This window comes from Cnephaeus nilssonii, assembly GCF_951640355.1.
Source record: "Cnephaeus nilssonii genome assembly, chromosome: 17".
NCBI lineage: Eukaryota > Metazoa > Chordata > Mammalia > Chiroptera > Vespertilionidae > Cnephaeus > Cnephaeus nilssonii.
Window position 1 is genome coordinate 32,984,688 of NC_137088.1, and position 19,983 is coordinate 33,004,670.

The 19,983-nt window shown below is 48.0% G+C and overlaps 1 protein-coding gene across 2 annotated transcripts in view; it reads left to right on the forward strand.

Annotated features, from left to right (window-relative positions):
* The window catches only part of GRK7 (G protein-coupled receptor kinase 7), a 47,737-nt gene extending 28,057 nt beyond the window's left edge, over window positions 1-19,680 (forward strand). For both annotated transcript variants that reach the window (XM_079794812.1, XM_079794811.1), the window contains 2 exons: window positions 12,405-12,679; window positions 19,314-19,680. In XM_079794812.1, coding sequence (XP_079650938.1) covers window positions 12,405-12,679; window positions 19,314-19,650 — 612 coding nt within the window. In that variant the 3' untranslated portion in view covers window positions 19,651-19,680. The remainder of the gene's footprint in view (window positions 1-12,404; window positions 12,680-19,313) is intronic.
* Window positions 19,681-19,983: the final 303 nt, after the last annotated feature.

Consider the following 19,983-nt stretch of genomic DNA (forward strand, 5'->3'; position numbering starts at 1 on the left):
TTACTACTATTAAGAGTATTCAAAAATCTTCACAACAGTCTTGGAATTATTTTAACATTCCTTCATTGAAAAGGCAGTCATTCATTCATTCACTCAAGGAATCATTCAACATATACTTATTGAGCATTTTCCAGGACTAAGTTAAACATGAGGGATAGAATGATGAGCTAAAAATGAACATGATTTTCTGCCCACATGGAGCTTAGGGTCTAGTAAGGGAGAGATAGAACTTAGTAATAATTCAAATGAATGTAAAATTTCAATTATGATAAATGCTGTGAAAATGTGGTACATGGGGCGCTCCACGGAGGATTTGACTTAACAGGTGAGGATCAGAATTAACCTCAGAGAAATACAACATATTTGCTATTGAGAGATAGACAGGCATTTACTTAGCAAAGAAGTTGGGGTGGTGTCTGAGGCTGTGTTCCCTGGAAACGGACTCTGAGACAGATTTACACGTGGAAGATTTATTAGGGTGCACTCCCATGAGATACAAGCATGAGGAAGGCAGGGTGGGCAAAGAGAGACGCTGACCCACAATGAGCTTGAACTAAGACCTCAGGCAGTCCGTCGGTGAGCTCCGGAATTGGGGTGGCTCTAAGAGTTGTCCAGGCTTTTGTATCCCTCCATGAGCCAGTCGGTGACCTTGGCCAGCTGCCAGAATGGGGGAACCTTGGGTGAGCAGTTCCCTGCTGCAGAGGGCGAGAACCCATTGCAGGGAGGCAGGAGATAGGATTCCAGGCGTGTGAGCCGAGGCTCCAGGACCTGGGCACATACTCCATTGTCTCACTGGATTTAACTTACAAAATACAAATTCAAAAATGTGTCAAGACAGCCTTCAAAGCCCCCACTGTCCGTCATGCAGCGGAGCAGCACCGTCCCGCTGGGGGACCTCACCTTGCTCTGCTCCTGCAGGCTTGGCACGGGAGGGCAGCAGTGGGTTTCTCATGGACTTCCTGCAAACACTGGTGGTGGGATCCCCAGAGCTCTATGAGGGGCCCCTGGGCAGGTACGATGTCAATGCAGATGCCAAGGCAGGCTGGCTGAGCCCGAGTCCTGCAGAGATGCCCTACAAGCTGCTGGTGAGGGTGAGGGTGAGGGTGCTGGGCAGTCAGGATGGCTTCTAGCGGACCCCACATATGGATCCAAGGGGCCGTAGGACCAGCTACCACCCCAGCCATGACCACCCCACCCCACTACCACTGCCCCATGTGTGAATTTATCCTCAAACCATTCAATCAATAAAGTTTCCCACAGCCAAACTGTATCAAACCCCAGCATAGGGCTGCTTCACAGCACAGGGCCCTGTCCTCTGACCCTGGCCCTGGTCCCAGCGTCTGGGGAATGCAGGCCAAGAACCTGAAGAGGGGATCTGGGCAGAGCCCCCCAGGATCCACTCCAGGAGGAGCAGAGCATGTCAGGGGATGGGAATCACCAGTGCAGACTGCTGCTTTGGGGGAAAGTAAGCGAAGCCAGGAAATGAAAAGCACAAGCAAGAGGAAACATGGTTCAAACGAAGCTGGAGAGGTGGCGGGGCCTCCCCAAACCTGGCACTACCGGCCATGTAAAGGACTGACGTTTTGCTGAAGAGCCTGGGAAGCCTTGGAAAGGCTCTAATCAAGGGGGCAACATGCTCAGAGTTCTGTTTTGGAAAATTGCTCCATCAGCAGTGAGCACAGATCAGAGGGGATTCAGTGGATTGTGGTCATTTGTCATCCAGGTGACAGGATGGCAGCTCCGCCCACAGGGGGCAGTGGAGCCAGAGCGCGATGGGTGACTTGGGAAGAGACTTCAGAATGAACAGGCCTCCGTGATGCCTGGGGCGTGGGGTCAGGGGGAGAGGGGTGTCCGGGGAAGTGTTAGGTGAGGTTTTGTTGCAGACACAGACTTGGACCCAGAGTACACCAGGGAGCCAGGTAAACAAACGCCTGCCTTCATGAAGCCCCAGGAGGGGGAAGAGACCCACACGCAAAAGGGCGGTGACAAGGCAGCGTGGCCGGGGCTGTGCAGGTTGGGTGTACGGAGGGCACCCAGCCTGACAGGGGGACATGGGGTGGGGAAGGACTTCCAGGTGGAAATGACCAGCAAGTCAACACTTGCACAGCAAACAGAAGGAAGGCAGGAAAGAGGGAGGAGCGTGGGCCAGGCAAAGGGATCGGCAGATGTCCGTGGTCCTCAACCGAGGGCGATTTGGGCCCCAGGGGACACGTGGCAACGTCGGGAGACAGTTTTGGTTGTCATGACTGGTAACTAGTGGGCAGAGGCCAGGGCTGCTGCCCGTGTCGGGCAATGCCCAGCACAGCATCCCTCCTCAAAGAATGACCTGGCCCACAATGCCCGTGGCGCCGCGGTTGAAAACCCTGGCCAAGGTAAAATCATAAAACAGAGTGTGAGTCCAGTCACAGAACAGCGTGGCTCTGCAGCTGCCTAGAGCGTGTAGTCACAGCGTGTGAGGGGTGACAAGGGGTACAACTAGAGATGCCAGCCTAGGAGGCTGGAGGAGTCAGATAAAGATATTTGAACCCGATGCCACAGGTGTCGGGGAGCCACTGAAGGTTTCCAGGGTTGGAAGTGACTAAATCAGCCGTGGAAGGGTGATCTGGAAGACTGTCGACAGTAGGGCGGTGAAGCAGAGGGTTTGGGAACTGGGCGGGCCGGCACGTTGTCTGTGAGCCGTGGAGGTGAGGAGAGAGCCAGAGGCCTGCAGGGTGCACCAGGAGGGGCTGTCAGGCAACACGATGCGGTCCAGGGCCCACAAGGCTGCTGCGTCGTCTATCTCGATGTAGATGCGTGTTGGGAGCTCAGAGCATCCCTTCAGATTAAGGGCAGCTGATGAAAAACGCTCCATAGGATCACGAGATGGAAGCAGGGTGAATGTGCCAATGAGTCTGCCACTTACTGTGGCTGCTGTGTACAGAGGCACAGGCTGACCCCTCGCGGGGGCACCTGGCCAGGAGACAGTGGGGACTGATGGCTAACCCATGCTCCATGCACGTGGCATGCAGAGTGCCTTCTTCCAAATGCCACTTTTGGCCACATCCCCAGGGAAGCCATGCCTCTTCTCTAAGCCTGGTTAATACCACCTGCTTCTTAGGCTTGATGAGAAGATTAAGTAACAAGATAGATAAAAGCCTGGTCAGCTACTTGGTAGGCAATCAAGAAACGACTGTTCTAAAAAAAAAAAAGAAGAAAAGAAACGACTGTTCTGACTATCTATCTATATAAAAGCCTAAGCAACCGGCCAACTGGGCGGTAGCTATGACACGAAATGAGCACCAGGGGGCAGACACTCAATGTAGGAGCTGCCAAGCAACAGCAACTTTGCAGAGTGCCCTCTTGCACTCCAGGACCCCTCAGGGGATGTTGGAGAGCCAGTTTTGGCCTGATCCCCCCAGGCCAGGCCGAGGGACCCCACCTGCCAGAGGGGCCCTGCTCACTCCGCAGATGCCCTTTGAGCCCGGCATCGCCCCAGATGCAGCCGGCCGGGGTGGGACCGCAGGAGGTTGGCTCCAGGGCGTGTCTGGCCCATCTCACCCAGTCCTGTCCCGCCAGCCACCTTCTAATTAGTTTCCTTTCAATGTGCATGAATCTGTGCACCAGGCCTCTAGTTCTACAAGAAGCCAGGCGCCAGCCTGTCACAATCCCCACTGTTGCTTCGTTTCTGCCTCACCTGACTTGACAGGCACTGCAGCTGCTCAGGTGAGCTTTGCAGCTGTGCTTTGTTCCCTGAGAGGCACAGGGAGCCGGCAGGAGTCCCAGGCTGTCCTGGGCGAGGGCGCAGCTCACCTCTAGGCTGAGCCAAGCAGCACACACAGTTGTCTTGCTTCCTCATAGCCACGTGGAACTTCACTTGTGGTTTTATTTTGAGCATCTTGGAGGCACCATGGAAAATAGGCCTCAGCCCGCTGCTGGATGGATTCACAGAACATGAAACCACCGAAGAACACACTCGGGTGAAAGAGTCGCAATTACTGTATTGATCTCTGATGACGTGCCAGGCCCGTCTTCCACTCTGATGGGGTCTTAGAGGCATCTGGGTTTTTCTTCTTGTGCAGCTGCCCTGCCTGAGACAACCAGAGCCCAGGCTTGATGACCATCCTTGTTAACCTATTTTTTAAAAAAACAGTTTTATCTATTTCAGAGAGGAAAGGAGAGAGAGAGAGAGAGAGAGAGAGAGAGAGAGAGAGAAACATCAGTGATGAGAGAATCATTGATTGGCTGCCTCCTGCATGCCCGCAACCTGGGCATGTGCCCTTGACCAGGATCAAACCTGGGACCTTTCAGTCTGCAAGCCGACGCTCTATCCATTGAGCCAGACCAGCCAGGGCCTTGCTAACCTATTGAGGGCCTGCTATGTATCAGGCTTTTGGAGGGAGATCAGTGTGTCTTAATCACTTTCATGTTCTTCACAGTCCTATGAGGTAAGAGCTCTGAGGCTCAGAGAGGTTGGGAAACTAGCCCGGGTGACCAGCTAATAATGGGTAAAGCTGGACTCTGAGCCACAGCAGGCTGACACCAGGTTTGACCGCTCAGAAAGCATTATTGGAGGGACCCTCTCTTGGGTCCCCTGTTGGGGCTCTCTGAAACGGCGTCCTCCCAGGGGTGTCAGAAAGAGTAGGAAGCCACCCCTGGCGAGGCTCCTCTTCCCCAGCCAGGAAGTGGCTGGCAGAGACCGGCGGGAGCAAAGAGGCAGGCGGGGTGAGCAGACCCGCACTGGGGCCCGAGCTGGGGGGAGGGGGGGAGAGGGGGAGAGGGGAAGGGGGGAGAAGGGAGGGGCGCAGGGCGGGGTGGGCGGAGCCTCGGAACCAAGTCCCCTGGGGTCTCGGGCTGCATTCCTCCGAGGTCTGCAAAGGCCACCGCTTAAAGGCGCAGAGGAGCAGCTGGGAACGAGAACAAAGCGGCCAGGCCCCCCTCGGAGGAAGGAAGGAGCGAACCCCAGGAAACAGCTGATAGCGCTAAGCTCAGCTTGTTTTTTTCCTCTGCTCAACAGTTCTCCTGCCACGGCAAACAAAAGATGTACATTTTGATTCCCTCTTCTGTTTGGATTGTGCTGTCAAGTGGATCTGGTTTGTGGTGAGCCGGGGGGAGCGAGGCGGAGGAGACAGCCGCGGGCGGTTTCTTGCTCCACCGGCCGGTTTGCTGGGCCCAGGCCGCCGCTGCCGCCTGGAAACCAGAGAGCGTCCTTGTCTGTCTCCCCACCTGCTCAAATGCAGCCTGACCTGGCCACACCAGGGCCAGGGCACCGGCACTTCTTCTAATGGTGGCATTTAAGGTTGCCAACTTTTCAGATTCAATGAAAGTGGAGACTGACTCCTGACTGTGACCTGATGGATCTGCACGTCCATGCACGTGCACTCGCACGCTCTGCTTGATGGGTGTGTAACACTATGAAGATAGGAGCTGAGCCCTCTGAGACCCACTGAAAGGCCCCTCCCTGTTCTCATCACCTCCGAGGCCACAGTCCACGGCTGACCAAAGCCACGTTGGGGCTCCTGTGAGTGCAGGATACACCCACCCCGCCGGGCCACTCAGCCCCTTGTGGGCCCAGGGATGAGAGTGACCACAGCTACAGGGTCAGTGGAAACCAACATCCACCATCTGCACAGGCCCCAACGGGCTGGCTCTGATCTTGATCCCCCTTTAGGGTGTCAGAGTCTGGACACCTGTAGGGGACAGGTGGCCCTGATGGGACTAAGCAATCCACATGCCATGGCTGTGGCAGAAGGACTTCTTGCTGCCCCCTACATGGCTTCCTAAACCCTGTGAGGTCTGGTGCTTGAGGCCCCGCAACACTGGGCATACTTTGTGTTGACTGTGTGCGTCTGCCAAAGGGCACTATGAAACCAAAAGCAAAACAAAATGAAGCAAAAGAAAAAAAAAGAAAAGAAAAAAAAAAGGACAAACCACACAAAAACCTCCATTCAGAGGTTTGTTGCTGCTGACCCTTGGTGATCCCTACAGCCCAGGCCATGGCCGTTCTGCTCACAGGAACTGAAAGCGACTGTTTTGATGGCACAGAGACTAATGTGTGGGGGCCCTTTGTAGCTGCAAGAGTTAAACGGAGCCAGAGAGGTCAGCTGGCTCGACCCCGCCCCATGCTGCTTGGCCCGCTCTCTCCTCCCACCCCTCTGAGGAGGCAGTTCACATGCAGAAGACAAACGGCATAAAGGGCAGGCCATTAATTTTTCCAGCTGGAGGCTGCGATGGAATGTGGGTGCTTAGACTCTGGCGTGCGCCTCTGATTCCATTCTTCTCCTCTGTGAGATACCTCCACTCTTCAAGGAGGCCGTCCCCTTCAGCGCCCCACCGGGACCTTTTCTGTCTGGGGCCAAGAGGCAAATTTAGTCCCGAAAATTATCTGGAATGAATCTCGGGCTACCCTTGCAGTCTGGTGTTTTTCCCACCACACCAACGGGCTACAGTGCGGGGAAGATGGAGGCCGATTCTTCATTCATTTTCTTGGGACGGGAACAACGTGTTCCCAGAATACTGCAGGGTCTGGCCCCCCACCTCCCAGCAGCCTCTGTAGTGGGAGCAGCCCCAGCCAGCCTCTGATGAACAGAGATACGGGCAGAGAAAGGAGAACTTGTTGGGGAAGGGTAAAGAAAAGCAGCTTAAGCAAGAATGGAACAAGGAAAGCACTTAGTACTTGGCACATGGGGAGAGGGAAGGAGGGGACTCTAAGGAGAGAAAATGAATCCCGAAGGGGACGTGGAGGGTCAGAGAAAGCAATTTCACCTACTCCCATAGAGGCCGTGTGATGCCGTGGTTCAAAGGGCAGACCTGGGTGGGAATCTCGGGTGGGTGACCTTGGGCAAGATTTAACTCTCTGTGGTTCAGTTTTCTAATCTGCAAACTGGGGGACACAATAGTCTCTATCTCACAGGATTATCACGAAGCTTAAACAAGAAATTCGGGTAATGCTCTTGAGAAAATATTTAGCATGTGATAGACGCTCAGTTAGTGTTGTCCGCTATTATTTCTAATTTTCCCCCCAGCATGTGTCTCACAAGCCTTTTTCCAGGACAAGGCGTGTTCTCCGCTTTCACCTTACACCTCCTACTGAGCAGCTGGCGTTTATCTGGTCCTGAGTAGGGATGCTAACCCTTCAAGTCACTCGGCTCCGAAATGTGCTCCTTGGAAGGGTGACACACACACAGGGTAGAACTTACCAGCCACCACGGTCTGAACGGCAGTAGGGTGTTGCTTGTAGTCTTTCTCTGTGCCTCTCCCACCCCAGCAGGAGAGATTAAACCCGAGAGAAGCTGGATAGGAACATACAGCCCAACGGAGAGTTGAGGATAGTGAAATACTGCATACGGGGAGACCCTCAATCCCAGAATGAGGGTAAGCAGGCGGACACCTCTCAGGTAGGGTACTGGAGGATCTTTATGGGGAAGCTGAGCAGCCCAACAAGGTCAGTGGATACGCACAGGTGAGGTCCCCACTGAAATGGGTTGGCAGGATCACCCTCCAGTAAAGCCCATCCATTGATCAGCTTCATGCTAGCTTTTTAGTGTTCACTCTTACATGTGAACAAATCATCAAAGATCATTTGTCATTTCAAAAAAACTCTCTAAAATAAAATACAATGAAAATAAAAAAGAAAGAAAGATCCAGGTCAGTGTGGCTCAGTGGTTGAGCATCAACCTAGGAACCAGAGGTCACATTTCTCTTCTGGTCAGGGCACATGCCCAGGTTGCAGGCTGGATCCCCAGTAGAGGGTGTGCAGGAGGCAGCCAATCAGTGACTCTCATCATGGATGTTTCTATCTATCTCTCTCTCCCTCTCCCTTCTCTGAAATAAAAATATTTATATATTTTTAAAAAGAAAACAGAAGAAACTTGTAGAAAACAGGAACAATGCAGGAAGTAGAAGAGACCATTTTTTAAAACATACGCAATATCCTTTGAGATTTAAGAGAAGATATTGCATCCATGAAACAAGAACAAATGCTATAAGGCAAGGAACACTCAGAGAAAAACAAGGATACTTGCAAATTAAAAAAAACAAAAACAAAAACTGATATGTTTGCAGAACAACATGGATAAATCTCAAAAACATCCAAAAGTCACAAAGCTGGGGGGGGCGGGGGAGGGAGCGAGATGAAGATATCTGTAATAGTGTCAACAATTAGAAAAAAAGAAGCCAGACACAAAAATGTATCTGCCATTCAATGTCATTTATATGAAATCGAAGAACCAACAAAACGAATCTACGGTGACAGGAATCAGGAAGTGGTTGCCTGGGAGGAGAATGGACTAGAGAGGGGCACAGGGTACTTCCTTAGATGAATATGTTCTATATCTTGTTTAGGTGGCATTTACGTGGGTGTATTCAATTATCAAAATTTACTTAGCTGAGTAGCCTAGACCTGTGCACATTATTCTATGCTAATTATATGTTAATAAAAGCATATTTGCAGCCGTGGCCAGGTAGCTCAGTTGTTAGAGGATTGTCCAAAATGCCAGTGTCAGGGTTCAGTTCCCAGTCAGGGCACATACAAGAATCAACCAATGAATGCATAAATAAGTGGAACAACAAATCGATGTTTCTCTCTCTCTCAAATCAATCCATTTAAAAAATAAAGAATAAATAAAAACATATTTGCAGAAATGAAAAGCTCAGTAGAAAAATTAAGCCTCTAGAATCTAGATCTAGCCATCAATGGACAGGAAATACACAGTACAGAGGAACATGTAACTGATACCACTGAGGTACAGTCAGCAAAATCTGACTGTGGCAAACTCTACAGTTTAGCCAAGTTTTTCCAATAAAAACTTGCAAGGGATAGTAACAGACAAAGGAAGAATTTATATATTCACAGCGATTTAAGAGACATATCAATCAATCATATGGGCTATTTGAATCCAAATTTAAACAAACTGTTTAGAAGACAAATGTATAGGACAATTGGGACAGCATTAACATATCCAGATATTTGAAAATATTAACTATTGTGATTTAAGTGAGAGAATGGTATTATAGTGATTGGTTTTTTGATTTCTTTTTAATGACTATCTTTTAGAGATTCATGGTGAAATAGTTACAAAGGATACGAGGTCTAGGATTTTCTGGGGCAGTGGGAGTGGACAGGGGAACAGGAACAGTACATATAATATGTCATTTGGGTGACCATATATTCGTTTGCCCAGTTTACATCTGTTATCCATCCATTAATCCATCATATCTTTTATGTATTTACAGTAAGTTCCCTTCCTTTTTCCCCCAACCCCCAGCACCTTCACCTTGCTCATATCACATGACCACCCTGGGTGCAAAGGATGCTGGGAGGTGGAGTGCTTAGCCTCCTGGCCTCTATAATAGAGAGATACAAAAGAAAGGGAAGACTGGGATCTTTTACTACTTTGACTTAAAGCATTTCTCAGACTCATCCACCTCCCCCTTCCAATCTCCCCTCCCACCATCGCATCCCATAAACCTTATATTTCAGAATGTCAAATTCCTTAAAGATCCTGAAAGGTCCCTGAACACCTCACATTTTTCCTGACTTCATCTCTTGCACAGGCCCGTTAGCTGGATAGCAGTCTCTCCCCTGTGCTTGCTTTATACTCCCATTATGGCATTTACCCACTTTATTGAATTAACCTTTTGACCTGTCTGTCTCCACCAGCCTGTAAGTTCCCAAGGGCAAGCGCCAGGCCTTATATGTCTTGGTATCTCTAGAACTCACTGCAGGGAATGGCTCCATAGTGAACGGAAAACATCTAGTTACCAGCTTTTACTGCGGTTTATTTACAGCGTCTTGTTGGGCATGCACCAAGGGAGGCAGTAAGTGCCTGGTTTGGCTACAAAGATGAGTACGTATATCCTGGGCCTCAGAGGAGCCTACAATACCCTTTTGTCCAGGCAAATGCAAAACTAGACAAGACGCCAGAACAGCAGATGTGAACCGGGACCGTCCCAGGCAAACCGGAATATGCGCTCACCCCAATTACATACTACACACACGCTGGCTGCTTCTGTGAAAACAGCAGTGCATGCTGACTCACGCCGGCCTGTCAGACCCCAGTCACTTCCAGAATTTCCTTGCACCTCTAGTTACTCCTCATTAGTGCTTGGGTCATTTAATTTTGTTTCTTGTTATCCATGTAAAAATTATTACAAATTTAATATCCTAAGGCATTACATACACTGTGCAAACAAAAAAACACATATATTTGCCTGGCCAGCATGGCTCAGTGGTTGAGCGTTGACCAATGAACCAGGAAGTCACGGTTTGATTCCCAGGCAGGGTACATGCCCGAGGTTGCAGACTCGATCCCCAGTGTGGGGCGTGCATATATACATTCCTTGGTATTAACACTAGTCTCTGGTCTATTGTCTTTATTGATGGGCATTGTGGGTGTTTCTAGCTTGTGACCATTATGAATAATGGAACTAAGAACATCTCAAAATAGATCCCTTTTTCTTCCTTCTGGGTCATTTCTTTGAGGTACAGTATACTGCAAAGCTAAGTAACCTGGCTGAAGGACAGGAACAGTTGATACATTGAATTTTCTATTGCTCTAAGTCTTACTGCTCTAATATAAGCTTATTGTCACTTTAAGGTGTTTTTGTTTGCATTTTTAAAAATATTTTATTGATTTTTTACAGAGAGGAAGGGAGAGGGATAGAGAGTCAGAAACATCGATGAGAGAGAAACATCGATCAGCCGCCTCCTGCACACCCCCTACTGGGGATGTGCCCGCAACCAAGGTACATGCCCTTGACCGGAATCAAACCTGGGACCCTTCAGTCCGCAGGCCGACGCTCTATCCACTGAGCCAAACCAGTTAGGGCTGTTTGCATTTTTAATTGCTGTAAAAGTTATACATTATGCTTTAACCAAAAGCTACTTAGTTTTGGGAAAAACATATTGTCATGTAAATACATAATTTAATCATTACAAGATATGTTGTAGGTATTTGTTAAATATTTGTTGAATGAATGAATGTACTAAAATCACACACAGTCACAAAAAATGACAAACACTGTATGATTCCAATTATATAAGGTTCCTAGAGTATTCAAATTCATAGAGACAGAAAGGAGTATGGTGGTTGCCAGGGGCTGGGGAATTTTTGTTTAATGGATATTAGAGTTTCAGTTTTGCAAGATGAAAAGTGTTCTGGAGATTCATTGCACAGTGATGTGAATGTTCTTTATTCTCTTGAACTGTACATTTAAAAATGACTAAGATGGTAAATTTTATGTTATGTGTATTTTATATATATATATATATATATATATATATATATATATATATATATATAATTTTTTTAACACAGTGGTCATTTGGTATATATTGCCAGTAGAGGTATGCCTACATTATATGGTCATGCATGTTAAATGAAATTTCATGTGTGCGATTTTCTAGATTAAACGGCTGTTAATTTTTTAAAGCAGAGACAGACAGACCAAGATATGTGATGTTAATATTACTGCATAGCAAATAGAGTAGGAAACATCATAGACTAGATAACATGATATGAACATTCAAAATTAGCAATGAAGTGCTCAACCTTACAACCTTAAAAAAAATAATGCATCTAATTTCCTGTTACCTGTGATTTAAAACAGACAGGCCTGGCCGGTGTGGCTCAGTTGGTTGGAACATCCTTCTGTGGACCGAAGGGTGACAGGTTCCATTCCCAATCAGGGTGCATGCCTGGGTTTCAGGTTTGGTCACCCATTGGGGCATGTGTGGGAGGCAACCGATCAATGTTTCTCACATTGATGTTTTTCTCTCTGTGTCTCTCCCTTCCTCTCTCTAAAATCAATTTTTTTAAAGGAGAAAACTTGTTTAATAAATAAATAAAACAAAGGCAGAACTTAGGGGTTTTAGAGAATCCACTTGAACTTTTCACCTTTAAAGATGAGGTGAGGAGACTAAGAGAGGGCAAGTGATTTTCTCTCTTCAAGAGCAGCCACATTGTCCCTGTCATAGTGCACTCCAGCCAAGTCCTTTTTATATGTCATTGGCCCAATGGATCTCAGTCCTGCCCTGACTGCCCAGAGCCTGCTGGGAAAGCAGGGAATAGAATGGGTTAGACACAATGTCATGCCAAATCCATAATAATAAAAGCATAATACGCTAATTAGACTGGACGTCCTTCCGGATGAAGCCGGGGCTTCGAGGGAAGCCCAGGTCCTGGGTACCAGCAGGCGGCCGGAGGGAAGCAAGCTTGGATCCCAGATGCCAGAAGGAAGCTGATGCCAGCAGCCAGGGGAAGGAAGGCCTACTCTTGCACGAATTTCGTGCATCAGGCCTCTAGTAAATTAATAAACCCCTTAACAAGGAAAGAAAAGGAGAATGGGTATTGGATAGACAATCAACAACTTCTGCTACACTCACATTAGTGTTTTTGTTTTGTTTTGTTTTTGTTTGGGTGCTACAGGCTGGAACCAATGGTTATATGGCGCCTGAAATCCTAATGGAGAAAGTGAGTTACTCCTACCCCGTGGACTGGTTTGCAATGGGATGCAGCATTTATGAAATGGTTGCTGGAAGAACACCATTCAAAGATTACAAGGAAAAAGTCAGTAAAGAGGACTTAAAGCAAAGAACCCTGGAAGAAGAGGTCAGATTCCAACATGATAACTTCACAGAGGAAGCCACAGACATTTGCAGACTCTTCTTGGCTAAGAACCCAGAGCAACGCTTAGGCAGCAGGTAAGTTACCATGTAATAGAGACGATTCGTGATGTCAGCATTGTCCACAGGCATTTGGAGAATCTTGTGGGTTAATGACAAAGCGTTGGGATTAAGTATGTTATGATTGTCCTACTAGAGGCCCAGTGCACGACATTCGTGCACTTGGGGGTCCCTTAGCCCGGCCTGTGCCCTTTAGCAGTCCAGGAGCCCTTGGGGGATGTCCGACTGACGGCTTAGGCCTGCTCCCCACTAGATGTTTCTGCAAATATTTTTTAAAATGAGATTAACATATAAATCAGTAGGCTTTCAGAAAAGCAGATTATTCTTCATAATGTGGATGGGCCTCATCCAGTCAGTTGAAGGCCTCCAAGAAGAGAGAATTCTCCCAGAAAACCTAGCTTTGGACTTGAACTGCAACTCTTCCCTGGCTCTCCAGCCTGATAGCTTACCTTAAAGGATTTGGACTTGCCAAGCCTCCACCAGGAAAAATATTTTTCTCTACCCTCTTAGGTTCAAGAATGGAGACCTGCGAACTAAACTGGCAAAAGACATTTTCCTTTATGTACATACGCAGGAGCTCACAGACAGATGTGAGTAGGAGGTGGTTAGAATTAGGGGCTTATGTACCCTCTTAAGAGGGGGAGGGGAGGAGGAGAAGGGCACGTATAGGCAAACAAATGACTTCTCAGTACTGGTGGGGGTGGGCACTGTGGGAGAACAAATGTCTTTTAGGACAAATAAACGGGCCCTCGGGAAAATAGATGGGAGATATGATAGTTTTGTGACAATATCTATTTTTGGTGCAGTGTTTATTTCTGTCACTGGCAATAAGAGTCAATCTTGCCTGGTTCCAAAACTCCTGAAATTCCCGGGGGAGAGGATTGATGAGTTGAGTTCTTTTAGGAGGCTCTGCTTTTATGCACATGTGCATCTGTTGACTCTCAAATGCCCTTAGCTCAAAATAACTTTTATGCCACTGTGGTGCATTCTGGATCCTTTCAACATCCTTTGGTTCTGCCCCCCTGGAGAACCCTGGCTAATACATCGGGCATCTTCCTGCTGAGCAGTGGCTCAGAGATCCTGGCTGCTTCCATCTTTTTTTTTTTTTTTTAATATATTTTTATTGTTTTCAGAGAGGAAGGGAATGGGAAAGAGAGAGAGAAAATCAATGATGAGAGTCATTGATTGGCTGCCTCCTGCACGCCCCCCCCCCCCCCACTAGGGATCAAGCCCACAACCCAGGCATGTTCCCTGACTGGGAATCAAACCGTGACCTCCTGGTTCATAGGTTGACGCTCAACCACTGAGCCACACTGGCCGGGCGTGGCTGCATCCATCTTACAGCTCCGTGGGAACTGGTGACTTCCAGGTGCCGTGGCCTGAGAGGAGAACCCCAGAGCTTTGTGCTGCCTCCGCCGGGAAGTGGCCACTTCACACTTCACTTCTGATGGCCAGAACGTTCCTTGGGCCCTAGTTAAGGGGGACGGGGGCGGGGGGAGGGAGGACTGGCTAGTGTTGTCTACTGTGTGCCCAGGAAGGAGAGACCTGGATGTGGTGACCACCGACCATCTCTACCACCTGGTTCTTGAGTATCAGAGGGCACACCTACAGTGGCCAAGGCAGTGGGGGAAGGGAACAGTCCCTTTTATTTTATTTTCATTTTTTTAAATGGATTTTTCAATTACAGTTGAAGTACAATATTATATCAGTTTCAGGTGTACAAGGCAGTGGTTAGACATTTATATAACCTACAAAGTGATCACCCTGACAAGGCGAGTACCCAGCTGACACCATACGCAGCGGGGCAATCTCGTTAGATGGCTTCCCCGGAGGGAACGCCACCCACTGGGTGTGTTTGAAACCCTGTTTCAGTCTTTTTCCGCACACTTCGGGGCTATAACATCAGATGTTGATAAACTTCTTCAAGAAAATGCCACCTTAAAGCACTGGATCGTTGCCAGAAGCTGCTCCATCAAACCTTTTCATAAAGCATATGTTGTTGTGACTGTTTTGAATATAACTGTTTACAACGTTAGAGAAGAGACATATAAAAACCAGCTGTTCAGTGAAAAAGAAAGCCTCCCAATATTTTCATTTCAACTCTTCATGGTTTTAAAAAAATTCATTCATGACCTGGTCAGCGTGGCTCAGTTGGTTGAGCGTCTTCCCATGCACCAAAGGTTGCTGGTTCAATCCCCAGTAGGGGGCGTGCAGGAGGCAGGGGATTGATGCTCTACTCTCACATGGATGTTTCTCTCTCCCTCTCCCTTCCTCTGTCTCTAAAATCAATTACAAAAATTTTTAATGCTGTAAAATCAATTACAAAATTTTTTAATGCTCAAATTTAATTAATTTTGTGGTTGTCCTTCAAAGCAGAGCGAATGCTTAGAGAGCATGTTACATAGCAAAGAGGTAAAAAAAAAACCAAAAAACCAAAGAGGTCAAGTGCCCCCTCCCCAGTGCACCTACGAGCATTTAAAATAAAGTGAAGTGGAATCTAATGAACAAAAATAAACTAACAAAATAGAAACAGACTCATAGATAGAGAACAGACTGACAGCTGTCAGAAGGGAGGAGGTTTGGGGGGGCTGGGTGAAAAAGGTGAAGGGATTAAAAAAAACCACCTCATAGACACAGACAACAGTATGGTGATTACCAGAGGGAAAGGGGGATGGGGGGGGGGGGTCGTCCAACCATGGTGTTTTCCAATAAAATCAAAGGTGAAGGCCACTTAAGTATTTTGCAGGTTTCATTCTGATCGGCCCTGCAGCAGAGCAAGAGCAAATCCCATGCGCTTGTCTGACGGCAGTGCTTCCCCCCACCCCCACCCCCGCCCAGGTTCAGGCTAATGCCCACTGTTCTTGGCAGACCAAACCCCACAGTGTGGTCCTCGTGTATGGGCAGCTGGTATCTTACCGTCATTGAACGGTATGAGAAAAGCCATTATACTCTCCGTGTGGGAATCAGTGACACAAGAGCCCCTGTTAATGCTCGGAAATAGATTCCACTCCAGCAAGCAGGAGAAGTCTCCCTGCAGCTGCCGGGTTGGCTATTACAAAAGACGCCGCCTCCATCAACAGCCTCTCCTCTCGGTCCAAGAGGAGATGGCTCAAAAGAGCCCGGCACAAAGCAGCCCGGGGAAGAGTCAGGACTAAAATCATCTTCATGCGAGTTCTAACTACAGATCTCAGGTGGATTGGATCGAAGTGATCAGCTTTGTGGTGGCCTAGACACGGAGGGCAAGGCGTGGAGGTTGGGAAGCCTAGTCTTCCGTTGTTAGCATCAGCAAACACAGACATCAATTGGGAAAGGACACTGTTATGTAAATTCCCAGGCCGAGAGGCTGAGAAAGAGGCCGACAATTCTGACATTACATCAAGAATTTATTAGGGGAACTTACATAGGAGGCATGTCTTGGGTGGTGGCAAGATGCCATGGATATCCACGTGCAGGTGATAAGGGTTATGTAGTACAGGGCAGGGTGGGTGGGGTACTGGGGTGACTGGTCCCAAATTAGGGGGAAATGCCTTACATGCTTGCCTGGGGCTGGGCAACGTTCTGTTCGGAGAACCAGCACACCTGGGGGCGAGGGGAGGGGTCCATCAGACAGTCTCTGAGAGGAGTTTCCAGAGGCCATCTTTGGCCGGGATCTAGCTGGCCGGTCCAGCAGTGTCAGGCACTGGGCACATCATGGAATAGTCTCTCCCCCATAGATAGAAGGCATGGGCCCTGTCTTCCAGAGGCCTCTAGTTGGGGGTCTTGAAGAACATTAAAGAAAGCCTCAAAGTGGTTCATCGATCCCTTGTCTTATGTGACAAGTTGCAAAAGGGCTGCATTCAGCCATCCTGACGGACAAGCCCAGGCCATCCGGGTTTCTCCAAGTTAAAGCTGCTCAGGGTGAGTTTAAGGTGCCCTCTTGACCTCTGGGACAGTGTGGTCATGCCTGCCAGCGGCCATAATGTGGTACAAATTCCTTCCTCCTGGCACCTGGTCCCATTCCAAGTCCTTTGTTCTCTGTGAGACACACAGGCCTGGGGCTCATTCCTGATCTACTTGGATGGAATTCTAGTTCTATCCTTGTTCTACCACATTTAAAATCTATCTGAAACCCACCACCCAATCTCTCTGATACCTTAACATGGTGAATATTGCTGTGTAAATTATACCTCAATACAACTAACAATATATATAGTAACCCAAAAAAAGTATACATACTTTAATAGCTGATAGCTCAATTTTTAAAGTAAAATATATTTTAATAAACACTGCCTTTATAATTATTAAAAGTGAGTGTATACATTTTTGGGGAATATATATATATCCTTGAAGCTTCAGTTCATCTCAGTAACCCTCCCTCAAGGCTTCTACCCTACAGGATATAAACCACACAGATATTGGGCAGTAGATTCTAATAGAAGGCAGGCCTGCATTTTCCTTTCTTTCCATTGATGGAAACTTGGAGGCCTTTGGAAGAAAAGAGAAACCTTGTAGTATCTCAGGATGCAGCTCTCCATACCTGTCTTTTCCGTCGGGTTATAATGGGGAAAGTCCAAGGAGGCCTGGATGGCCCTTCTGGATGGGACTAGGCCCAAATCACAGAACAACAACATAAGTGAAGGATTTAACATATTAGCTGAGAGTAGGCTCTGAATAAATGTTCATTATTGTCACTATTAGTAGTAACATCCTTATTGTGTTTAGACTCTAGTCATCTTACGGGGCAGAATGTGCTTCAGTAATCATGTGACATGATGGGGAGTCTCTGAGGGGTGGGCTGGGCTTTCTGTCTTATTTCTAACAAATAGAATATGGCAGAATGATGAGATGTCATTTCCAAGATTAAGTAATAAAAAGACTGTGCCTTCTGTCTTGGACTCTACCCCCCACCCCTCCCTGATCATTTGCCCTGGGGATAACCAGTGACAATGTTATAAGGCAACCCTATGGAGAGGCTCACATGGTGAGGGATGGAGGCTTTCCAATAATTATATGAGTGAGCTTAGAAAGAGATCTTTACCCAACCCCAGGTGAACCTTCAGATGAGACCACAACCCTGACCAACAGCTTTACTGAAACCTTCCAAGAGACTTCAAGCCTGGGGCACCCAGTTAAGCCATGTCTACATTCTTGGCCCACAAAAACTGTGAGATAATTAATGTTTATTGTTGTAAGCCACTGAATGTTGGGGCAATTTGTTACACAGCAATCCTATCTAATAAAAGAGTAATATGCAGATTGACCATCACTCCAACACACAATATGGCTGCCCCCATGTGGTCAAAGATCCTGCCCGCATGTGGAAACAAGATGGCCACCACAAGATGGCCAGCAGGGGAGGGCAGTTGGGAGGCACCAGGCCTGCAAGAGAGGGCAGTTGGAGGCGATCAACCCTGCAGGGGAGGGCAGTTAGGGGTGACCAGGCCGGCAGAAGAGGGAAGTTGGGGGCAAACAGGCTGGCAGGGGAGCAGTTAGGCATCAATCAGGCTGGCAGCGGAGTGGTTAGGGGGTGATCAGGCTGGCAGGCAGAAGCGGTTAGGGGCAATCAGGAAGGCAGGCAGGCAAGCAGTTGGGAGTAAGCAGTCCTGGATATTGAGATGGATGTCTGACTGCCCGTTTAGACCCGATCCCAGTGGGATCGGGTCTAAACGGGCAGTCGGACATCCCTCGAGGGGTCCCAGATTGGAGAGGGTGCAGGCTGGGCTGAGGGACACCCCCGCTCCGTGCACGAATTTCGTGCACCGGGCTTCTAGTAGGTAAATAATAGAAGAGGTTACACAGTTGGGAACATACATTTCCCCCCTATTCTGAGGCAATTACTGGAATAATTTCTAGCATAAGGAAGGACGATTTGATAACAAATAAACATAGTCTTGAGCACCAAACATATGCTCATTCATGCTACTGACAATTACGAATGGATTTTGTTTTAAGTTTTTAAAGATTATTATGCCAGCTGGGGGTTGGGAGAGGGGGTGGGGATTAGGTGGGCTCCTTGAAATCATGTTCTATGATGAGTGAGATGTGAGTGTGGTTTTTTAAAATGTGAGTGGTTGTAATGTGGAAAGAGACATTAACTTGTTCTCTGTGACCCTGAAGGGCAGAGCAAGAGGTGAAGACTGGAAGTTGCAGGCAAGCAGTGATGTTTGCTGGTATTTCATGGAAACACCAAGAATGAAAGTCGCGTCAACTGCTAGATTCTTGGCAAATCACATCTACATGTGAAGGCTGTCTCTGCAAACAATAAAAATGCTAAGGTCCGCATAGGGTGGAATTGCGGGCGATTTTTAAAGTCATCATTTTTGTCAATGATTCTCTTTTTTTTATTATTGATTTTTTTACAAAGAGGAAGGGAGAGGGATAGAGAGTTAGAAACATTGATGAGCTGCCTCCTGCACACCCCCTACTGGAGAGGTGCCCGCAACCAAGGTACATGCTCTTGACCCGAATCAAACCTGGGACCCTTGAGTCCGCAGGCCGACACCCCATCCACTGAGCCAAACCGGTTAGGGCTGTAAATGATTCTTTGTGTCGTTCTATTGTCTTGGCAATTGACATGTGTTACAGGAAAAGAACACGGCACCCTTTGCATGGTTAGGACGGTTCCTGTTTGGGTTTGTTTCTGTGTCGGGCTGAGCATCTCCTTTCTTCACAGAGAAAAGTCAGATGATCCCAGGAAACACCCTTTCTTCAACACCATCAACTTCCCTCGGCTGGAAGCAGGCCTCGTTGAACCCCCCTACGTGCCAGACCCTTCGGTGGTTTATGCCAAAGACATCGACGACATTGAAGATTTCTCTGAGGTTCGGGGAATCGAGTTTGATGATAAAGATAAGAAGTTCTTCCAGAGATTTGCAACAGGTGCCGTCCCCATAGCGTGGCAGGAAGAGATCATAGAAACGGGACTGTTTGAAGAATTGAACGATCCCAACAGACTTGCAGGTTGTGGGGAGGGTAATTCGTCCAAGTCTGCTGTGTGTTTGTTATTATAAGTTGTTCTCTCTACCAGACAGGCAGCAGGAGTCTCAGCTGACCTAATCCTCGAATGTTCCTGTTAACCTAAAAATAAAAATAAAAAAAGGCCTTTCAAGAGGAGAGGCAACACGCATTTATTGAGGTCCATAAGAAGAGCTATTTGGGGCGCACTGATTCGGACGGGAGCCCAAACGGCATTCCAATTAGGAGACAAAGGCAACGGGAGTTTACGAGAAAGGGAAGTGTGGCCATCACATGAGTAAGAGGAAGCCATGTCTGTCGGGGCAGAGAACATAACACAGCGACGGTAATTCTCAATAATGCTGTTTTCGTTTTCAGTCCAGTAGTTG